Source organism: Pongo abelii, chromosome 13 (genome assembly GCF_028885655.2).
Source record: "Pongo abelii isolate AG06213 chromosome 13, NHGRI_mPonAbe1-v2.0_pri, whole genome shotgun sequence".
Lineage (NCBI taxonomy): Eukaryota > Metazoa > Chordata > Mammalia > Primates > Hominidae > Pongo > Pongo abelii.
This window is the reverse complement of record NC_071998.2, coordinates 116868153-116892392: the sequence shown is the minus strand read 5'-3', so window position 1 is coordinate 116892392 and position 24240 is coordinate 116868153. Positions and strand designations below refer to the sequence as shown.

General features: G+C 39.8%; 1 protein-coding gene across 9 annotated transcripts in view; it reads left to right on the top strand.

Moving 5' to 3' along the window:
• Positions 1-24240, top strand: part of MAPKAP1 (MAPK associated protein 1) — a 265491-nt gene that overhangs the window by 115378 nt on the left and 125873 nt on the right. For all 9 annotated transcript variants that reach the window (XM_054519346.2, NM_001131510.1, XM_024251698.3 and 6 more), the window contains 1 exon segment: positions 4429-4601. In XM_054519346.2, the coding sequence (XP_054375321.1) occupies positions 4507-4601 (95 nt within the window). In that variant the 5' untranslated portion in view covers positions 4429-4506.

Genomic DNA, 24240 nt, shown 5'->3' with positions numbered 1-24240 from the left:
CATTTGTCATCTCATTGAATCTTCATATCTTGAGATACTGTGAATCCTATAGCTCCTTAGTTCTAGTGCTTCCAGAGGAAGAGGAATAACCAGAAATAAAAAGAGAGAGCAATGACAAGCAACTGATCTGGGTCTGAAAAGGAGGGTAATATGAGGGCTATCCACCCACTCCAGAAAGATTCCCACTGTTTGCATTGTAACCCTTTGCCTGCCCAACAAGGCCAAAACACTTGTTATTTAGTGAAGTCTTTGTTAGCCATTGAAATTATTATTTCAGAGCTGAAAACCACGCAAGGGAATGTGTGCTTGCCCATGTGTGTTTGCATACGAGACAGAAAGAGAGTGCACATGTGTAAGAGAGAGAGAGCAAGTGTGGGTGCATGCATTATGTAGGAGAATTATTTTTTTTGGTAGTTGCTTTATAACATACAGATGAGGCTGAGGGAAAAAAATCAGTTGATCTAATGATGGATGCTGGATTGTGTGCAAAGTGGAATTACTCTAAAAATGTTTTTTAAACTGACTTTATAATTTCCTTTGCCTGTACTGACCTTTTTCACCTGAGAATGATAGAATTATAGAGTTAAAGATGGAACCACATGATTGCTCAAGTCCCTCCACTTTCATCTATGACCAGGAAATGGACCCATAGAGGAAGGGCAAGAGGGATGGAGAAAACTAACATTTACTCAGTTCCTACCACGTGTCCTGGCAGGCACTGGAGTCATTCATACATTCATTCTGTAGTTCAACAGATTTTTTCCTCAGGGTCTTCTGTGTGCCAGGCACAGGGCCAGGCATTATGTATGGAACAGTAAACAAAGCAGACGTTAACATTGCTCTCAAGGAAGTTCAGAGGAAACTTCGTGGAGAAAGCATACACTAAAGATGTACATAAATAAATCATCTCAATTGTTAAGCGCTCTGAAGGAAACGAACAGGACATGTGTGAGAGAATAACTGCAAAAGGAGTGTTAACAGTGACAGCTGAGCCCTGTATAATAATAATTAATAATAAGTAATAATAATTCTCATAAGGGTCTTATGAGAGGTAGGTCCTACCATTCTCCTCATTTTACATATGAGGAAACAGAAGCATCGAGAGATTAAGTAACCTCCCAAGGGCACACGTTAGAGGATGAGGAGTCACGCATGCAAAGCCATGAAAAAGAGCCTCTCTAGATACAGTGAACAGCACCTGCTAAGCCCTGGGACGTGGGAAATGCAAGCAAGGTACACACAGGCACACGTGCTGGTATATTGAGGGTACTTCCAGAAGGCCGGTATTGCCGAAGTCTGATGAACAGGTTGGGGAGTGGCAGTGGGTGATGTTAAAGAGGTAGACGGGGCCAGATCATGTGGTGCTTTGTCGGATGTTGCAAGGAGTTTGGATTTTGTTCACGGTGTTTGGGAGCCACTCATCGAAGGAATTTAAACAGGATGTAGTATGATCAAATCTGAGTTTAAAAAACAGATCCAACTTGTGTGTAGAGAACAAATCAGATAAAACAAGAGTACTGTAGAATAATTTGGGACCTATTACAATAGTTCAGGTGAGACCTGATGGTAATTTTGGTGGCAGTGGAGATAGAAGTGAGATGGTTTTGAAATACATATTTTTCACTTTTTTTCTTAAGATAAAACATTACATAAAATTTACCATTTTAACTATTTTAAAGTGTACAGTTCTGTGGTATTTAATATATTAACAATGTTATGAACTGTTACTGCCAATTTCAGAACATTACCATCACCCCCAAAAGAAACCTCATATCTCCCAATTTCTCACCCCGTCATCTTCTGCCAACCGCTAATCTACTTTCTGTTTCCATGGATTTGCCTGTTCTGAACAGTTCATATAAATGAGTTCATACAGTAGTGGCCTTTCATGTCTGGTTTCCTTCTCTTAGCATGATGTTTTCATGGTACATCCATGTTGTGTGTATCAGTACTTCCTTCTTTCTCGTGGCTGAATAATATTCTATTGTATGGATTTTGTTTATCCATTCATAAGTTAGTGGACATTTGGGTGTTTTTCATTCCTTGGCTATTATAAATAATGCTGCTATGAACATTTGTCCAAGTTTCAATGTGAGCATATGTTTTTAGTTCTCTAGAGTATATACCTAGGAATGGAATCACTTGGTCATATGGTAATTCTGTGTTTCATTTTTGAGAAACTGCCGAACATTTTCACAATGACTGTATCATTTTACATTCCCACTGGCAGTGTCTGAGGATTCCAGTTTCTCCATATCCTCACAAATCCTTGCTATTTTTAGGGTTTTTTGGGTTGTTTGGAGTTTTTGCTTTTTTTAAATTATAGCCACCCTAGTGAGTAAGAAGTAATTTACATTATGGTTAATGATATGAAACAGTTTTCATGTGTTTATTGGTCATTTGTGTATCTTCTTTGGAGAAATGTCTGTTCAAATCTTTGCCCATTAAAAAATTTTATCTTCTTATTGAATTATAAGACTTCTTAACGTATTCTAGATAGTAGAGCCTTACGAGATATATGATTTGCGAATATTTTCTCCCGTTCTTTTGATTGTCTTTTTACTATCTTGATAGTATCCTTTAGGCACAAAAGTTGTTTTTTGTTTGTTTGTTTTGTTTTGAGCGGAGTTTCCCTCTGTCGCCCAGGCTGGAGTGCAGTGGCATGATGTTGGCTTATTGCAACATCTGCCTTCTGGGTTCAAGCAGTTCTCCTGCCTCAGCCTCCCCAGTAGCTGGCAATACAGGCGCCTGCCATCACGCCCAGCTGATTTTTGTATTTTTAGTAGAGAGGGGATTTCACCATGTTGGCCAGGTTGGTCTCAAACTCCTGACCTCAAGTGATCTCCCTGCCTTGGCCTCTCAAAGTGCTGGGATTATAGGCGTGAGCCTGGCCTAGGCACAAAAGTTTTTAATTTTAATGAAGTTCAATTTATTTATTTTGTTATTTATGCTTTTGGTGTCATATTAAAGAAATCATTGCCTAATCCAAAGTCATGAAGATTTACACCTGTTTCCTTTTAAGAATTTTATAGTTTTGCCTCTTACGTCTAGATCTTTGATTTATTTTGAATTGATATTTTTATATGGTATGAGGCGGGACCCCAAATTTATTCTTTTGCATGTGGCTATCCACTTGTTCCAGCATCATTTGTTGAAAAGACTATACTTTCCCCATTGAAATGTATTTTTGAAGTAGAGACATTAGAACTTCCTAATGGAGTAGATAGGCAGTGTGAGGGAGGAAGAAGTATCAAGACTGTTGAGATGAGCAGCTGGCTTAGTGGTGGCAGCACATACTATTAAAATAAGAGGGGCTGTTGTTGTGACTTAGGATAGGAGGGAGTGAGGGACAATCAAGTGTTCCGATTTGAACTCGTTTTCTGTGACACTTTTCTATATACTCTGTGTAGTGAACATATTGCATGGGTGGGAAGGAAGACTGAGCCAGCGTGCAAGCCTTCTGTGAGGGAGGGGAATGGCCAGAAAGTTGGCGGATAACAGAAACACAAAAGGAGGGGGAGAGGATGGTGTCGTCGGATGGCCTGGGTCTCAAGAGAACAAGGATTTTTTCATGAAAGAGAAGTACTAGATTGGAAGTGTTAGCAGGGACTAGGATACCTACTCTTGCATGCCTTGAGGGTGCAGGGGTTATTAAAAAAAAAAAAAACAAAGCAGTCCTCTTTTAACAGGACAGCAGAGGAGGCAGTATCCTCAACAGCAGGTTCAGTGAAGTCCGAGAGGTAGAGGAAATCGTTTTAAAAAGCAGCTGAGGATTTATGGGCAGCTCTTGAGGGCAGAGTGGAAGACGCAGGTGGGAGGAGTGGTAGGTGTGTGGGAGGGAGTGGAAATATATCCAGCAGTATGGGGTTGGTGGTTAGGGCAATAATGGAGGACCAAAGGGCCCTTGAACCTGTGTGGTACTGAAGGAAACAGATGTACTGCGTAGTGGAACTAGCCCCCGTAGTCTCTGAGAAGGCAAGCACTTGTTTCAGTGCTGCGGGCCTAAATCCTTCCTGGGAGAGTATGACAGCTTCCCAGGCAGCTCATCTCATTGTCTCAAGGACAATGAGACAGTTGCCGGAGAGGCACCCATGCTAAGGTCCAAGGACACACTGAGTTAGTAGCAAAGCCAGCCTCCTAACACCAAACATCAACTCTACTCACCACTCTTATATTTTCCTCTTAGTTGTAGTGCCCATTTACCTTCTTGCTGGCAGATCCCGATCCATTAGTTTATTATAAAATGAAAATTTAAGGAAAAAGAATCCTTGAAACTAGACAGTGTTTCCACTTTGGGACCATTCCATGGTCACAGCAGGTCTGTACAGCAAGGATGAAAAATGGCTGTGCTGCCCACAGGCCTGGACAGCAGTAGGGTCTGTATAACTGGCAGTGTGCTTTGCTCTCACGTGTGTGTTCTGTCCACAGGGTCATGTGGGTACAACAGCAACCAAGAAGATCGATGTCTACCTCCCTCTGCACTCGAGCCAGGACAGACTGCTGCCAATGACTGTGGTGACAATGGCCAGCGCCAGGGTGCAGGACCTGATCGGGCTCATCTGCTGGCAGTATACAAGCGAAGGACGGGAGCCGAAGCTCAAGTAATCCATTCTCTTTTTGGCTGCTCTAGTTTCTTGCGGTCTTTTGGCCACCCAAGGTGTCTTCTAGGTTGGTTAGTCTTTCTAGGCATTGGCCTGGAACCACACCTCTGCACTGATCCAGCTCTGGGTGCTCACCAGATCTCACGCCTGTGCATCTCAGAGAATCAGCTTGCAAAATAGACTTAGAAGTTTATAAATTACAGACATGAGAACATGGATTTTTAGTAATTTCCAAACCTTTTTATGATCCCTGCTAATAAAGCAACCTGGAAGGGAACGGGAGGGGATTGATGTTTGTTGAGCACCAACCATGCATTGGGCACTGGGCTGGGCACTTCATAGCTGGTATCTGGAATCTCGTTTGATCCTCCCAGCTCCCTGGGAGGCGAGGGTAATGATCCTCATTCTGCAGTGGTGGAAGCTGAGGTTCAGAGCTGTTACTGGCTGAAGGTTGCACAGTGAGAGATGGCAGAGTCAGGATTTGATTCCAGGTCTGTTTGATGCCAGGGTTTTTGCGTTATTTCCTTCTGCCTTCTATAGAACCTTTGGTCTGAATTTTAGTTTTCTTTATCGGTTAATGGGTCTAATTTTCTCTCAGTCACTAGGCTCTGTTCTTCATTAAATAATTATATTTAAAATGTAGTGCTTGAAAGTAGCCTCTCTATGCCTCTGCATTATAATTTGAACTTTAAAGTGCTTTGCTGCATTGCCTCTCCCCTACTTGAATTTCTTATCTGACAAGCATTCTCTTCTAGTTTTACATGTTCTTTCCAGCAGTAGGGTTTAGAACACAGCAAAATGTAGTAGATGCCTTCATTTTAAAAACGGACTCTCAGCTGGGTGCGGGGGCTCACATCTGTAATCCCAGCACTTTGGAAGGCCGAGGTGGGCGGATCACCTGAGGTCAGGAGTTTGAGACCAGCCTGGCCAACATGGTGAAACCCTTTCTCTACTGAAAATACAAAAATTAGCCGGGCATGGTGGCAGCCATCCGTAATCCCAGCTACTCAGGAGGCTGAGGCAGGAGAATCGCTGCAGAGGTTGCAGTGAACCGAGATCACGCCACTGCACTCCAGCCTGGTGACAGAGTGAGACTCCATCTCAAAAGAAGGATTTTCATGGAGATGTTCTCTTCCCCTCTCACATTTTCAGAGTCAGCATGATCCAGTCAGCAGTTAGTTGTTTTTATTTTTCTTTAGGTATATTCAATTTCTTTAGGTAAATTTAGTATGACACATAAAATCATTTTTTCAAATTCTTATTGACATTGCCCTCCACTTTGCCTGAGTAAGTTGTGGACACAAAGCTCTGGTGGCAGAGAAAGCCTTTCACCAAGATGCCACCTAGGCTTAGAAAATGGTTCAGTCAGCAGCACACCTCAAGGGTGAGCTGTGAGGTCCTCCCTTTTCTGCATGAAGTGGGAACAAGGAAACAGGAAAAGGTGTCACAGAACAAATGACTTTATCGATGTTGTCTGAAGTAATTCTTTTTTTTTTTTTTTTTTTTTTTGGAGATGGAGTCTTGCTCTGTTGCCCAGGCTGGAGTGCAGTGGCGCTATCTCGGCTCACTGCCGGCTCCGCCTCCCAGGTTCCCGCCATTCTCCTACCTCAGCCTCCCGAGTAGCTGGGACTACAGGCGCCCACCACCACGCCCAGCTAATTTTTTGTATTTTTAGTAGAGACGGGGTTTCACCGTGTTAACCAGGATGGTCTCGATCTCCTGACCTCGTGATCCGCCCGCCTCGGCCTCCCAAAGTGGTGGGATTACAGGCGTGAGCCACCGCACCCAGCCTTTGATGTAATTCTTGAAACATTACTTAGGGCAGGCACTGAAATCAAGAGAGGAACTTGCCCAGGGTTACTAGTAAGTAACAGAGATAGGAATTGAACTGTGATGTACATTTTATAGATGAGGAAACTAAACTTAGAGAAGACTAAGTAGCTTTCTTATGTCACATAATAAGTATTAGAATTACTATTAAAACCCAACAATCTCTGACTCTAGAGCTCCATCTCTTCACTATTACATTATCCTCTCCACCATGGAACTCTGTTATAGGGGAAATGAAAATATTTATTGAGTTTGTACTTATTGCAGGCACTGTGCTAGATCTGGAAATACAGAAGTGAAAGAGGCAGTTCCTGCCATCAGGGACCTTTCTGTTTAAGGTAAATAGGTAATAACAATACAGTACAATTACATGCAAAATCAGGTGCTTACAAGATCTAACCCCACATTTGGGGGTGAAAATGGAGTCGTGAAAATCTCCCTTGATTAAATGACATCTAAACCGATACCTGAGGGAGCAGTAGGAAAAAGTCATGTAGAGAGGTGGAAGGAGGGCATTCCAACAGAGGGAAAAGCATGGTTATGATAGATCTTTAAGTTCATGCTTTAGATTCTGTGTTCTGCTCCAAATACATAATAATGGTAAATGAAATGCTATTAACATATTTGTACTTTAATAACAAGATAAGCATCCTGGTGGACTAGAAATAGAACCAACTACAGAAACAGGCAGAGTGTGCTAGGAGTCCATTATTTTAGGGTATTACTGTCCTTAGAGCATGCTGTGGATGGGTTTACCAGTGTATGAAATACTGATTTTTCTCAGGCTTCAGGGCAGCTAGTCAGGGCATGGGTGATGATCAGAGCCCTCAGCCAATCGTTCCTGGGTGAGGGAACAGTCTCATCCATCTAGCTGTGTACTGTGCAAATATTGTTATTTTCTCCGTATGTCATGGTGTCAAAAAGAGTGGGAAATACTACGTGAGGGTATGGGACCAAAGGAACTGCATCCCTGGACGGGGACCAGAGGAAATGACAGAAACTAGAAGCTGGAGTGATACTGTCATACCTATGAAAAGAAGCTGAACAAGGCTGCTTGGGTCTGTGGCTCATTTAAAGTTGTGTTTCTCGGGTGCCAAGGAATAAAGAGAGCAGTGCAACCAGGACCTGACTGTGGCATGGCTGGGTTTATGTTATCCCTAGTATTACAGGAACCCTGAACTATCAGTGTAAGACCTGGTTCTGGTCTGGAGGCCTCTGTTGGGATGAGGGTGGAGGGTGGTGGCAATATCTGTAAAAGCACTGACAGTGAGTGGAGGGAGAGAGCAAGCAAGGGTTCTCATTCAAGAAGAGCTCAGCAAATTAAAATTCCAAAGCACACGAGGATAGCTAGTACCAAGAAACACAGACAATAATCAGGAGATGAATTTGGGAACAGAATATAGTAAAGCAATCTGAAAATTAATTTCAAGTAAATATGTTTAAGCTCACCAAACAGATGAAGGAAGGAATAACATTCATGGTTAACTTCTAGGAAATTATGAAACAAAAGCAAGCAAATTTGAATTTAGAACAGAACCAATTAAAAGTACAGTACTGGAAATATAAAATACAATTATTAAAGTAAAAAATACTTTGGGATAAACTCTAGGCTGGTCACAGTTCAAGAGAGAATGAGTTGAAGGACAGTTGATACTGAGGAATTCAACCTAGGATATAGTACAAAGAGATAAAGAGGTACAAAGAATGAAAGATAAGAGACATGAAGGAAAGATTCAAAGGCTCCCACGTGTGAAGTGGAGAAGGAAGGGAATAGCAGAGAAGCAATATTTGAAGAGATAATGTCAAAGAATTTCCCAGAACTGAAGACAGATATGAGTGGGTTTGATGTTAAAAACACATGCAAATTAAATGGCGGAAGGAGAGACTTTTTTTTTTTTTAAACAAATGGTCCTGGACCAGTTGAACTTCTATAAGCTGAAAAAATCAACCTAAATCATGTATCTTGTATTAATTAGAAATAAATCACAACTTAAATGTAAAATGTAAGAAAAAAACAGGAGAAAATCTTTGGGACCTAGAGCAAGTTAGACTTCATTAAAATTAAAAATATTTGCTCTGCAAAAGACCCTGTTAAGAGGATGAAAGGACAAGCTACACACTGGAAGGAAATATTTGTAAACCACATATCTGACTAAAGACATATAGAATAGGTAAAGAACTGAGAACCCAACAGTAGAAAGTTTAGACGGTTGGTCAGAAAATGGGCAAAGGCATAAACAGACGTATCACTGAAGAGGATATGCATACAGATGGCAGATGAGCACATGAAAAGATGCTCAGCAACATTAGCCATTAGGAAAATGCAAATTAAAACCACGCGCTATTAGAACAGCTGAAATAAAAAATAGTGATGACACCAACTGCTGGCAAGGATGTAGAGAAACTGTATCATACATCATTTCTGTTGATAATGTAAAATGGTATAGTCATTCTGGAAAATACTTTGGCAGTTTCTTATAAAGCTAAACGTGAATTTACCATACAACCCAGCAATTGCCCTCTTGGGCATTTACTCCAGAGCAGTGAAAACTTATATTCACATAAAAACCTGTATACAAATGTGTATATCAGCCTTATTTGTACTTAAAACTGGAAACAACCTAAATGTCCTTCAGCAGGTAAATGATTAAACATTGTGGTACATTCATACCAAGTAATACTACTATCAAGAGAAGAGGAACAAACCGTTTTCATACATGCAGTGACTTGGGTGGATTCACGTAGTGAGAAAAACCAATCTCTAAAAGTTTCATATCACCCGATTCCATTTATGTAACATCCTCAAAATGACAAAAGTATAGAGATGGAGAACAATTGAGTGGTTACCAGAGGACAGGCACAGTGTTAGGGAGGCAGTCCAACTATAAACAGGTGGTAAAAAAGAGCTTCTTTGTCATGATGGAACAGTTTTGTATCTTGGTGATGATTACACAAATATATACATGTAATCCAATGTGTAGAACTACACAACACACACACAAGTACATGTAAAAACTGGTGAAAAGTAATGTTTATAGTCTTTTTTTTAATATACTTTAAGTTCTAGGGTACATGTGCACAACGTGCACGTTTGTTACATATATATACATGTGCCATGTTGGTGTGCTGCACCCATTAACTCGTCATTTACAATAGGTATTTCACTTAATGCCATCCCTCCCCCTCCCCCCATCCCACAACAGGCCCCAGTGTGTGATGTTCCCCGCCCTGTGTCCAAGTGTTCTCATTGTTCAATTCCCACCTATGAGTGAGAACATGCGGTGTTTGGATTTCTGTCCTTGTGATAGTTTGCTCAGAATGATGGTTTCCAGCTTTATCCATGTCCCTACAAAAGACATGAACTCATCCTTTTTTATGGCTGCATAGTATTCCATGGTGTATGTGTGCCACATTTTCTTAATCCAGTCTATCATTGATGGACATTTGCATTGATTCCAAGTCTTTGCTATTGTGAATAGTGCCGCAGTAAACACATGTGTGCATGTGTCTTTATAGTAGCATGATTTATAATCCTTTGGGTATAGCCGGGTCTAATGGTATTTCTAGTTCTAGATCCTTGAGAAATTGCCACACTGTCTTCCGCAATGGTTGAACTAGTTTACGCTCCCACCAACAGTGTAAAAGCATTCCTGTTTCTCCATATCCTCTCCAGCACCTGTTGTTTTCATGAATAATGTCTAGTCTTAACAGGTATTGCACCAATGTCAATTTCCCTGGTGTTGATATTGGACTACAATTATATGACATTTTTAAATAGTTGTTCCATATTTCGAATTACACGATTACATTGAATCTAAACCATGGTCTTTTGAAATTTTTTACAATTCTTAGTGACATTGGATTTCTCAGGTTTGTTTGGTGTAATACAGTCTATAAAGTGAATCCCTGGGATGTCCTCCTGTCGGGCAGTGTAATGTGAGGTGTTTTCTTTCTAGTGTGTTTGTACTTAGTGTTGGAATAGATACTTATTTGGTCTTTTCCAGTGGGTTGGCCCTGTGAAAGAGCTTTTCATTCACAGAGGAGGGAATTGCTGGATGCACGTGAAGAGTGGCCCACTAGTTTCAGCCTGGTTGTCAAGAAAACCATTTAAGAATATTGTTCTTGGGCCGGGCACGGTTGCTCACGCCTGTAATCCCAGCACTCTGGGAGGCCGAGGTGGGTGGATCACCTGAGGTCAGAAGTTCAAGACCAGCCTGGTCAACATGGTGAAACCCCATCTCTACAAAATATACAAAAAATTAGCCGGGGGTGGTGGCAGGCGCCTGTAATCCCAGCTACTCGGGAGGCCGAGGCAGGAGAATCACTTGAACCTGGGAGGCGGAAGTTGCAGTGAGCTGAGATCACGCCATTGCACTCCAGCCTGGGCAACAAGAACAAAACTTTGTCTCAAAAAAAAAAAATATTGTTCTCGTGTTCCTGTGCCTTGTAAACTGTCTATGGTAGTAGACTTTGGCTCCAGTGAAGGAATGGAGGATTTGGCAGGAATTCTTGGCCTCCTGTCTGCTAACTCTTGAGCAAGATTGGAATATGGTACTTAGGCTTATTTCCTGCTTATTTTGATGCACTGATTTGGGGGAAAACATTTGGGAGAAACTAACTGAAATAATTTCAATCTCTAAATGGTCAAATTTTAAAATTTAGACTTTGTTATTCTTTATTGAATTTTGATCAGAAAATGTGGACTATAAAATTTTTGCCTAAGAGATTTATGTATATTTGGATGCTTACTATACTATAATTTTTTGGTCAATATTCCATGGGTTCTGGAAATAATTATTCTCTATCGGTTATGGACCTCAATATATACTTACTAAGTCAATGTCCTTAATTACTTATTTCTATTATCTTAAGGTTTTTGACTATTTGATCTATGGATGATTAAGAGAAATGCATTAAAGTTTCCATTTTCTTGTGTGTTTCTGTTAACTTTTCCTAATATTTCAACAGTATGCACTTTATATATTTCAGTTCACATAAAGATTCATGTGTTTTATGTCTTTATTATCAGTTCTACTTCAGTATAAACCGGTCTTATTTGTTCTGTTTATGATTGTGTCTTGCCTGTTTCTTTGCTTCATCAGCAATCTGAGCTTTTTTTTCCCCTGCTCTTTGCTCTTTCTTCAGTCTTTTACTTTTGCCTTCTGTTTTAGATATGTTAATAATTTTGTGAGGTTTTTCTTTTTTGACTCATGTAAGTGATTTTCATTTCATAAAAACTATCCTTTTTTATGCTTTTTTTAAATTTTAATCGACTATTTTTTAGAGCAGTTTTAGGTTTACAGAAAATTTGCACAGAAAATACAGTTTGAGTTCCCATACATATCCTTCCAATCCCTCATTTTACTCCTGTTACTAATATCTTGCATTAGTGTGGTACATTTGTTAAAGTTGCTGAACCAATATTATTAACAAAAGCCAGTAGTTATACATTAGGTTTCACTCTTGTGCAGCTCTAATGGTTGTATCATACAGAATGGCTTCACTGCCCTAAAAATGTCCTGTGCTCCATCTATTCAACCCTACCCACCACCGCTGGCAACCACTGGCCTTTTTTCTGTCTCTATAGTATTGCATTTTATAGAACGCCATCTAGTTGGAATCATACCATATGTAGCCTTTTCAGACTAGCTTTTTTCACTTAGCAGTATGCATTTAAGCTTCCTTTGTGTGATACACTTATTTCTAACTGTTGTTAAGTAATGGACTGCATGGATTTACCATAGTTCATTTATTCATTCATCTATTGAAAGATATCTTGGTTGCTTCTAATTTTTGGGAATTATGAATAAAGACGCTGTAAGTATTCATGTGCAGATTTTTATGTGGATGTAAGTTTTCAGTTCATTTGGGCAAATATGTAGGAGTGTGATTGACAAATTGTATGGTAAGCCTATGATATAAGACACTGCCAAACTGTCTTCCAAAGTGGTCATACCATTTGGCATTCCCACCAGTGAGGAATGAGAGTTGTTGCTCCAAATCCTCACGAGCATTTGGTTTTTATCAGTATTTTCAATTTTAGCTGTTTTAATAGGTGTGTAGTGGTATGTCATTGTTTTAGTTTGTAATTCCCTAATTACATCATGTTGAGCATCTTCATATGCTTATTTGTTACCTGTTTGTCTTCTTTGGTGAGCTGTTCATATCTTTTGCCCATTTTTAATGGCCACTATACATTAGACAGTCCAGTGTGTAACAATACATGGTATAGTCATGCATTGGAGATAACTCTGGATTAGCATCATTTTGATAGGACCTCAGCCATCTAGACTGCTTAGGGAAAGTTGGTGGGTTTTGTAGCTATTTGAAGGCTTATCTCATTAAGCATCACATTTTATTCATTTATTTTAAGACTATTGCTCAGGTTGGAGTGCGGTTGTGCAATTACAGTTCACTGCAGCCTTGAACTCCTGGGTTCAAGTAATCCTCCCACCTTTGCCTCCCAAGTAGCTAGAACTACAGGTGCATGTCACCACACTTGGCTAATTTTTAAAATTTTTTGTAGTGGCACAAATTTTTTGCAAGAGCTTTGCTGCCTGGGGTGGTCTTGAATTCCTGGCTTAAGGCGATCATCTTGCCTCAGCCTCCCAAAGTACTAGAATCATAAGCATGAGCCACCATGCCTGGCCAAACTTCATTTGAGTTATTCTTCATAGGAGCTCTCTAAATTGTGTTAACATCTTTCTGTACTTTCTTAATCAGAATATAACATAGTGGCTGAAAGTGTGAGATTCACAGCTACAGGCTGGGTTTTAATTCTGGTGTTAATGCTTACTAGCAGGATGATTTTAAATGAATTACTTAAGCCCCACGTAGTATGATTTTCTCATGTAAAAATGAGGGTGGAAACTATCTAACAGGGTAGTAATGAAAATAAAATGAGAAAATACATAGCAAGTGCTCAATAAATGTTCATTTCTGCTCCTGCTAACTACTGTAACCGCAGCCAGCTACTACCACAACCAATATTAGTAAGTAGTTCAGCAGTAGTAGTGTAATTTAGTCCTTTTTTGATGACTCAAGTAATTTTACTATCCTATGATATTCTGATGCCCTGTGGACTTAGGACAGTATTTAGCAGTGTTTGACCTGACATTATGTATTTCCAGACAACTTTGTTATTTGAACTCTTCAGTATGTTCTTGATAGTCCCCTTTTTTACCATCTGCATGCCCACCTGTGTCTTCTCCCATTTCTGGGTTGCTGCTTCTGCTTTATATTTCTTAGAGTCATCATGAGAACTACTCACCTAAACAGTACAGCTGAAGTGGCCCTTCCTATTCTGACTCCCAGCTGTGCTCCCATATATCCTAAGGCATCACATTCTTTTACTGGTAGCTTTTTAACATCAATACCATAAGTGCTTTTGCTATTTCTGTAGTCAGAAAGGCTTTTCTCATTCTTCTCCTCTTGGCATTCTGCTTAATCTCAGAAGCTTAAGTCCTTCATTCCTTCATTTAATAAATGTTTTTGAAGTTTCAGACCCTAAGTATTCAGGATAAAATGGAGAACAAGAGAAATGTGATCACTGCACTAAAAAATGTACAGTTTGTTGGGGAAGAAGAAATTATCAAGGGTAAAAGCACTTTGTAACTGGCTCATTTCACTTATCATTTCTATTCATTCATGCATTCAACAAATATTTATTGAGTGTTTGCTATATACCAGGCATTTTGCTGGGTATACAGTGGTGAGTAGAGCCAGGCATGGTCTCGCTTTCATGAATTCCACAGTCTATTGATGGAAGTGGGCAAATAACTAAAATAATTAATTCAAATAGTTAAACTAAGTAATGTTTGCTTTAAAACTGAATTAAGTGCTCTGAAGGAAAGGAACACTGTTTATGAGAGCTTTGCCTGGAAGTCAGGGAGAAATTCCCCAAGAAAGTGATACAGGAGGCATTGGGGCGGGGGAGGGTCCCAGCAGATGGAGCAGTGTGGCAGCCACCTTATTGCTGGAGGAAGCATGTTGTGGTAAGGGAACAAAAGAGAGTCAGTGTGGCTGGAGCACAAAGAACAGAGAGAACAGAGTGGGATTGTTATAGGACAGGGGTCTTGATCCAGACCCCAAGAGGGTTTTTGGCTCTCATGCAAGAAAGAATTCAGGGTGATCCCACAGTACAAAATGAAAGCAAGTTTGTTAAGAAAGTAAAGAAATGAAAGAATGGCTATTCCATAGCCAACCCCTTGGGGCTGCTGGTTGCCCATTTTTATGTTTATTTCTTGCTGATATGCTAAACAAGGGGTGGATTATTAATGCCTCCCCTTTTTAGACCATATAGGGTTACTTCCTGATGTTGCCATGGCATTTGTAAACTGTCATGGCACTGGTGGGAGTGTAGCAGTGAGGATGACCAGAGGTCACTTTTGTTGCCATTTTGGTTTGGGTGTGTTTTGGCTGGCTCCTTTACTGCAACCTGTTTTGTCAGCAGGGTTGTTATGACCTTTATTTTGTGCTGACCTGCTATCTCATCCTGTGACTTAGAATGCCTTAACTGTTTGGGAATGCAGCCAGGTAGGTTTCAGCCTCATTTTACCCAGCTCCTATTTAAGATGGAGTTGCTCTTGTTCACACACCTCTGTTGTTTCCTCCCGCCCTTTTATAAGAGAACTCTTAATCGTAAGGGTTGCAGAGGGACGAAGATCCGTCTTCTTTAACTTCTTCAAGCTGAATAGCGATTATGATATTCCTGCCTAACTATGAGGGTTTCTTGCATTCAGAGTAGACAGGAGCTCAGTCAGAAAGCATCAGTATGGTAAGGTCCATTCATAACTCTTGAGTTTTGAGAAAAGGCAATATCTGGAAGATTAATAAGTGTTTAATTTAAGAAAACATTCAGTAAGCTTGTCCTGTATTCCTACACAATGAGTATAACAGCAGTATATTCCACAAGAGTAAAGCAAAATAAGTAAAGTTATTCCAAATAAACTAAATTAGAAGGCTTTACATGAACTGGGCAACTGTTGGAACTAAGCCGATCTGGGATTGGTAGCTGATTGTAATGTGCCCAGAATTAGAATACTGATCCAGATTTTTACATTACTTATCCCTCTTGTTTCTTCTGAGCAGAAGTCAGAGATCACTCTTTGGTTCACAGGAATAAGCAGCGTTAGCCTAAATTGCAGAAACAAACTTAAAAACAACTAATGAGACTTGAATTTAATAGAAAGTGTACCATAGTTCTTGAAACATAATATTTCATTCTCCAGTTTTTCATTTTTACTAAAAACATATCATGGTAAGACTGGTTTGCTTTATTATATACTTGGCCTGATTATTTGTATAAAGTGCAGCAAAAATAATTATTTTTCACATAGCCTCTTTTAAAATTGGCTTTGATAGAACTCTGTTCCATAGAAGGAATCTTAGTTAAGATTTCTTAAAACCAAACTCAGCCATGGTTTTGTACCCTCAAATAACTATTAGTTGAGTAAATTCCTCTCCTCTTGGGGTCCCAAGATAACTTGGGGCTCCTGGACCTGTTAGAAAGTGACATTCTTTACTTATCACAGGTCAGAAACCTTGTACACGCCATTCCAGTTAAAGCCTTGGTAAAATAACTAGTTTCTTCAGTTGTGTTCTGTTATAAAAGAAAACAGATTCTTATTGCACTTATGCAAATAACTATATTGCCATAAATTAAGAATGCTCACAAATAGTTTCCAAATTTTGGAGAAATCAGGTAGAGAGAAACAAATATGCTCCAAATTTTGTTTACAGGAGTATACTTTACTTAATTGGTAAAAGCTGTAAATAGCTCAAATGAAAAGTTTCCTTGACTCTGAAAAACAAAGGATCAGCAGCATAATTTATTTATTTATTTATTTATTTATTTATTTATTTATTTATTTATTTTGAGATAGAGTCTCGCTCCCATCGAGCAGGCTGGAGTGCAGTGGCGTGATCTTGGCTCACTGCAATCTCTGCCTCCAAGGTTCAAGCGATTCTCCTTCCTCAGCCTCCCGAATAGCTGGGATTACAGGTGTGCACCACCACACCCGGCTAGTTTTTGTATTTTTTTTAGTAAAGATGGGGTTTCACCATGCGTTGGCCAGGCTCATCTCGAGCTCCTGACCTTAGGTGATCCACCCGCCTCGGCCTCCCAAAGTGCTAGGATTGCGGGCATGAGCCACTGCACCTGGCCGGATCAGCAGCATTTAAGCAAAGTTAAAAAGATTACGTTAGTTTTCTATTGGTCCAGTTAATTCAGTTAACTTCTGTTCTATTAGATATTCATAAACATTCCAGCTCTTCATAAGAGTTTTAAAAGTTGTTTCCTCTATTCTAATCTTACAATTTCCAAAGTTATTAGAAACCTGCATTTAAGAACACCTGCTAGAGTTCTCTAGTTAATTATAAACCACCTTCTAAAGAGGATTAAAACAAGACAACAATGGTCTGTAGATGATAAAAAGTTTTAGGACAGCCACTATTAAAGCCACAATTGATAAGGAAATTTGGTTACTTCTGTGGCACACAAAATTTTACGTAACAATTATAATGATTAATTACATACACTAAGTTATATTAGAATTATAGGAGTTTCCCATAATTTGGAACATACACCAATAACACATTTATGCACATATAGTCCAAAGAAAGCAAAACACCATTTTACATTTGATAATGTATGATTTTTATACCAAATAAGCCAGATTTCACCTCTATATTAATGTACTGTTAATGTTAAATGCAATTTTTAATAAAATCTTTTAGACATATTTACTGAATTTTAATATTTAACCATAAGTTAGGATTCTTATAAACCTTTATAACCCTTTACTTTTTTTTTTTTTTTTTTGTGAAAGAGCAGATGAGTGCGCTAAGAAAAACCCGTTGTGCTTTTATTCTAAAATTTAATTCATGGAAAAATTGAATAGTACCCCTTTAACTTTAGCCAGTATGTTCACACACTGAATCTCTTACAATTACTTTTTATAAACCTTTCACAACTTGCTTAAACCTTTAGATTTTTTTTTTCTTACTTAAAACAATCCTTCAATACTTTAGGCAGAAAAAAAATTCACATTCCCATGATTTCTTATAATCTTTCACCAAAAACAAATTTTACTTTCTTTACACACTGCATGTAAAATTATTTCAGTAGTTTCAATTGCATGTTATAATGTTAACTCTTAGCAACTTTTATTTTTGGTGAAAACTTTGGTAAGTTTGAGATTTTCATTCTACACTAGGTATGGAGCCTGCCTAGGACACACTAGGCAGAAGTGCAGATAAGGTCTGACTCTCCAGCATAGCTAGGGGCGTGGCTAACTCCACATGTCCCCAGGCCTTACCTAGCTGTAAAGCAGGCAAGTTATACAGTAATAACCATAGTGGCATTTTATGAAGCATTTAGCAGACCTAACAACCTTTGAATTGTACAACATTTCTTGCATAAATTCCCTTTCACAAATTTTTTCATGACTTACCCATACCATTTGAGACTCTTGGACTTTCTAACTTGCCCTAAACCTCCCTCCTTTTAAACAACCAGTTTTTTTTACTTTAGGACAAGAATTTACCATATAAGATCCTTTCTTATATAAAATGTCTTTCTTTGTAATCTTCTTTGTATAGCTAGGGGGCATGGCCAGTTCCACATGTCCCCAGGCCTTATCTAGAATTTAATGGCTTTAAGGTAGGTAAATTAAACAATTTTTAAAAGTTAAAGAAGCAGTTCATGACCTTAAAGCATTTAGCCAACTTAGTATCTGACCTGCATAATTTAGACTAAACATTTTTATTTTATCAGTCATTTTTAAAGCTGTTTTCATTTCCCAAAGATTACTAAAGTTACATGAACCAAAAGGCATTACAGTTTTTATTTTACTTTTAAAATATTTGATTTAAGTGCTTATTTTTGTTTAAGCCAATTAGAGCTCTTTTATATAAGCATTACACACAACACATATGTAGCTACACAGAAAGACAGAAGAAGATTACTACAGTAGTTGTAAGATTTTTCATTTGCCAGTGTTTAAGTTTCTTAATTGGATTACTGGCTTTAGGGTGGAGCCCTTGGAAGAACAGGGCCAGGAAAGGGGTGTCTGGTGCCTCCTGTTTTTCCCAAGGAGGCTGTTAGAGCTTGAATATCCACTTTTAATTAAACTGATTTTAACCGTACCACTCTCTAATAACGTCCTTTTAGAATTTCTTATGCCAAGCAGCTGATATTTCTGGCTTTTGAATTTTACCAAAGGTAACCTCCCAGGTATTCAGAGAAAGGAAAATTTAAGATAGTCCGCGGAGGAGAAAAGAATAGACAAGTTCACGCAGATATTAAACCAGAAACAACTTACTTCCTAGGTGGGGAATTGAACCCGGACCACCACTGTGAAAGTGCAAAAACCTTAGCTACTGAGCGATAGCGTGGGGCAGTCTCCATTTCCTTTCCCAGAAGGAGTCTAGAGTAGTTCATTTTGAGCTTGCAAAGGCTTTTAACTATTTAATATGATTTTTAGAGCTAACTATGACATGAACCCTAAAATTCCTGTTCCCTGGAAGGCATTAAACGTGGTTAAAAGGTCAAGCTCCCAAGGGCATAAAACAAGGTGGAGATGTCATCCAGTTTTTTTGTTTTAGGGACCTGTATTCAAGTTTGTTACTGACCAACTTGCTGGCTTGTCTGGAAAAGTGGGCTTACAGGTGTTCTAAGCCCGTGTTTTACCCTGAGGTACGCCTCGACACAGAACGACTAATTCATAGCACGAAATACACCAGCTTAAGACTAGCCTTAGAATTCTTTTTCGCATTAATCAAAGCTTTACAGAGGAGATAAACACTGATTTTTTTTTTAAACCATTCATTGACCCGTTTGCACAGAGAGGAAGAAGCCAGAAATCTGACTGGAAAGAAATTCTTACCCTTTTGTCAGCATGCCAGGCTTCTGGATTCCCTTTCCCTGAGCGGCCCCCAGTGATCCAGCCTGCAGCACCATCACCCTGGGGGCCAAGCTGCATCATAAAGGAAAATTATTTTTTTTCATTCTGGCCAGAGCAAAATACATATGATAAAACATAGACGTTAGCCACTCTGCTTAGCACCCAATATCAAACTGGCAAGGCTTAAATTTGCCCTCAGATGGGCCTCATCATCTTTAATCCAACCTCTGACTTAGAGTTTCAACATGTGGTGGCTGGGCAGGGTGGTTGCCCTGAGTAACAGAAAGGAAAGGAAAAGTACAGAAGGAAAGTATTGCCTGTGGCAGGGTGGGGAAGGTGAAGAGCTTAGGAAGGCCAGGTAAAAGACCCATTCCTTGTAGCCGACAATGAAAAGTTCAGGCGGCTGCTTGTTGGTTGCAAACAGACCTTTTCCAGCAGTCCCATCAGCTCTCAAGTTTCCCCTTTTAGGGAGGAAAAAACTCCTCATATCCCACGATCCTGTACATGCCTAACCCTGTCATCCACAGTCATCAGCAAAGAGTGCAAGGCAGATTAATCCAAAGAGAATAACAGTTAACATCCCATAGTGCCAAACCTGTTCTTATCCAAGGACTTTACCGAGAGGGGCCTTTAACCCCCTAAATCTTAGAAGGGACTTTAACCCTCCTAAGTTAGGCCTCTAACCCAAGGTCAGTCAAGCGTCCTTGCTTTTTATTAAGAGGGGACTCTAACCCACTCTGTCTTAGGAGAGACTGTAACTCCCCTAAGTTGGGCCTCTACCCCAGTCTCATTCTTTACCAATCTCATTCTTTACCCGGGTACCCCATCACTTACCCAAAGTTGTCCAATCAGTGCTCCAGTCTATTTCCTTTGCGTCGGAGGGTCTCCTCAGTATTGTCCCTTTTGTGGTTCGTGAGAAAGATGTTACCAGACCCCACCACTTACCCAAAGTTAGCTTTTGTTGGGTCAGGGGTTTCCGCAGTATAGTCACTTCTGTCATTGCCAGAAAGATGTTACAGGACCCCAACATTTACCCAAAGGTAGCCATTGAGTCAGGGTTTTCTCACTATAGTCCCTTCATGGTCGCCAGGAAGATGTTACAGGACAGGGGTCCTGATCCAGACTCCAAGAGAGGGTTCTTGGATCTCACGCAAGAAAGAATTCAGGGCAAGTCCACAGTGCAAAGTGAAAGCAAGTTTATTAAGAAAAAAAAGGAATAAAAGAATGGCTACTCCATAGACAGAGCAGCCCCGGGGGCTGCTGGTTGCCTATTTTTATGGTTATTTCTTGATGATATGCTAAACAACAGTGGATTATTCATGCCTCCCCTTTTTAGACCATATAGGGTAACTTTCTGATCTTGCCATGGCATTTGTAAACTGTCATGGCGCTGGTGAGAGTGTAGCAGTGAGGATGACCAGAGGTCACTCTTGTTGCCATTTTGGTTTCAGTGGATTTTAGCTGGCTCCATTACTGCAACCTTTTATCAGCAATGTCTTTATGACCTGTATTTTGTGCTGACCGCCCGTCTTATCCGAATGCCTTAACCATCTGGGAATGCAGCCCAGTAGGTTTCAGCCTCATTTTACCCAGCTCTGTTTAAGATGGAGTTGCTCTGACTCACACACCTTTGACAGAATGAGACCGAGAGGTAGGCAGGGGTCACAGTGGGGATTGAGAGAAGTGGGCAGATTCTGGGAGAATTTGAGAAATGGAATTCACAAGGACTTGGGCTGAACTCAATATGGAGAGTGTGGCAGAGGAGAGGCTTCATGACTCACACACCGTGATGCACTGTGGTGCTCTTCACTGAAATAGCTAGCATTGGAACAGCAGGTTTTGTTGGGGCTTGCTATGTGACTAGGAGGGATAGGGGCAGCATGAGTTTGGTTTTCTGCCTGTTAGTTTGAGGTGGCTTTGCTAGATCTAAACAAAGTGTTCAAGTAGTCACTTGTATTTTCTTGTCTGGAGTTTAGAGGGGAGAGATATGAGCTGGAAATATGAATTTAGGAGTCATCTACATAAATATTAATTAAAACTTTTAGCATGGATGAATGAGAAGAGAGACAGGCCTAAGACTGGGTGGACATTGAAGAACTATGTGGATGGCAAGGTCGAAATGGGATATCCTACAGAAATAGGTTTCTCAGTGTGAGTGGAGTTCAGTTTTGGGTGTAATGAAGGCAGAGATTACTTGAGAGACATCCAAGTGAATGAAGAAGTCTTTTTTCTTTTTCCTTTTCAAGACAGTGTCTCACTCTGTTGCCCACGCTGCTGCAGGGGTGCAATCGCAGCTCACGGCAGCCTCATCCTCCCAGGCTCAAGCTATCCTCGCACCTCACCTCCTAAGTAGCTGGGACTACAAGCATGTGCCACCACACCCAGCTAATTTTTGTATTTTTTATAGAGATGGGGTTTCACCATGTTGCCCAGGCTAGTCTCAAACTCTTGGGCTCAAGCAATCTGCCTGCCTTGACCTCCCAAAGTGCTAGGATTATAGATGAGAGTCACCACACCCAGCAAGAAGTCTTATAAGTTGTAGTAGGATAGTTTTGAGTCTGGACTGTGTCTATTTTATGGGCTTGTATTCCTCAGTCCATACACAATGCTTAACACTTAGCAAATACTCAATGAATAATTTGTGGAATGGGTGAGAGAACATAGGAACATTTAAAGATCTGGACTGAAATTCTCTACCCTTGCCCTGCCAAGGAGGCCCTTCTTCAGGTGTCTGCTAAAATAAGCTTCTGACTGTATATAGAATTTTATTCAGTAAAAATCACCAAGTTAGATTTCTCAACCTGCTGATGTATTTTATTTAAGTGACAGATGTGGAATTATTGCATACATTTTGTTCAGTGACCTAGACAGAAAGAAAACCCATTATCAACATTTCCCAGTTGCTAGTCACCACACTGCTAGTTAATGGGTTGGTAGATACACACTGGAGGGCCTACTATGTGTTACACCACATGCTAAGCACTTCAAGTGTATTATTTTATTCCTTACAACATCTCTGTAAGTTATAGATAATAATCTTTTTTTTTTTTTTTTTTTTGCAGGAGAGAAATGAGGATCAGGAAGTTATCTAGCTTCCTGAGGTTTTTTTGGACCTCACTTTCCTGAGGGGTTTTGGAGAAAAGGAAATCTTGATCACCTTAAAAGCCTTTTCTCTGATTTCAGAGAGATCAGCTTCTGAGCTGCAATCCTCATGACCTTTTTTCCCTTGCTAATGCCCAATACACTATTAATATTGATTCTCTCATCAAAATAAACACCAAAGCCCAAGTAATGAGAGTTCTGGACATTTAAAAATCATGTGCTCTTTTATTTTTCATGTAAAAAAAAAACCAGTAAGCATTCATCTATCTGGTCATCATACTTAAGTGTGTTTTACATTTTCCGAGGATGAGTGAATTTTTATGAGTATGTAAATTGAACATGCCAGATCACATTTGGGAGAAATCTGGGATGCTTCCTGGAATGCTCCTGAATTTTCACATATGGATTAAATGCTGTCTATATATGGGCTACAGGCTTCTGTCACTTTGTGAAAGCTATACTGGCCTTTGAACGTAAAATGAGTATTGGTTAAACAATTCAATGAAATAAATTTTTTAATGGAAAATTTTAACCTCATTTGATGGAACATGAATAAGTGAAAGTTGTACTCATCAAAGATTTGGAGATATGATTTATGTATCATATATATTCTGCCCTGTACACCCCCACACTCACCTCTCTTTTGGCAGCAGGCTCTATTTTGCATCCATTCATTGTTCAAACTTCCAATTCTCTTGGAGACTTCCTGGTCCCATGAAAGGTTCTGCTCTTTTTATGCCAGCCCAACTCTAAAATTAAGTCTCTTCCTGTGGATCCAGTTATCCTGTACTTGTTCATTGTTCTTTTAATCATTCCTCTTTCTCTGGTGGTGACTCAGAAACAGGACTTTTAGGTCTCTCTGCCTCGGGCTATCTACCATGCTACTGTGAGATAGTTAATCCAGCTTCTGCGTAATCAGAAGCTTAAGAGCGGTGGAAGAAATCTTAGCAAAATGAGAATCTTTCTTCATGCAGGCACTGTGCAGTAAATTCAATCATTCAATCCTTACAAGACCCTGATGCAGTAGATATGATTACTTCCTTCATAATTCCAGAACTCGGTAGAGAAAATGACCACTTAGGAACAAGGGGACGTGAGTAAGGCTGACAATGCTAAGGGTCTCCAGGACAAGTGATTTTCTGTGTGGCGGGCTAAGAGATTTCCCTGCATTCTCATACTGCTTCAAATTTCTAAATTGTGCACAATAAAAATGTGCTACCCTTATCAAAAATAAATCTTTTATAAAGAAAGGAAAATAAAAGTTATGTGTACTCAGGATGTTTGGAAAGTATATACAATTAGAAGAAAAAGAGAGCTCGTGACTTAAATGTATGTGTAAACTTAACCCATTTGGTACATTTATTTCTAGTCTTTTCATGTGTGACAATTGAAAATTTTTACATAGTATCATCATTTCTCACTGTTTTCTCTCCATAAAAAGTGAGATGCCAGTATTCATATCTCGATGGACTATAAAAATTCCCCTTTCATCCTCACCTCTTCCTGTGCTGCCTTCTCCTCTAGTCTTGAATTACAATTTTTGACACATGTGCATTGCCTAGAAAGCCCTATTTGGTTAACAGATATCACTGTGAAAAGCAAGAACACAAAAAGAAAAGGTTATTACTTCCCCTCTTCTCGTTAACACATACCTCATTAATAATACCCTTGGCTGGTCGGGCATGGTGGCTCACACCTATAATCCCAGCACTTTGGGAGGCCAAGGCGGGTGGATCACGAGGTCAGGAGTTCGAGACCAGCCTGGCCAACATGGCGAAACCCTGTCTCTACTAAAAATACGA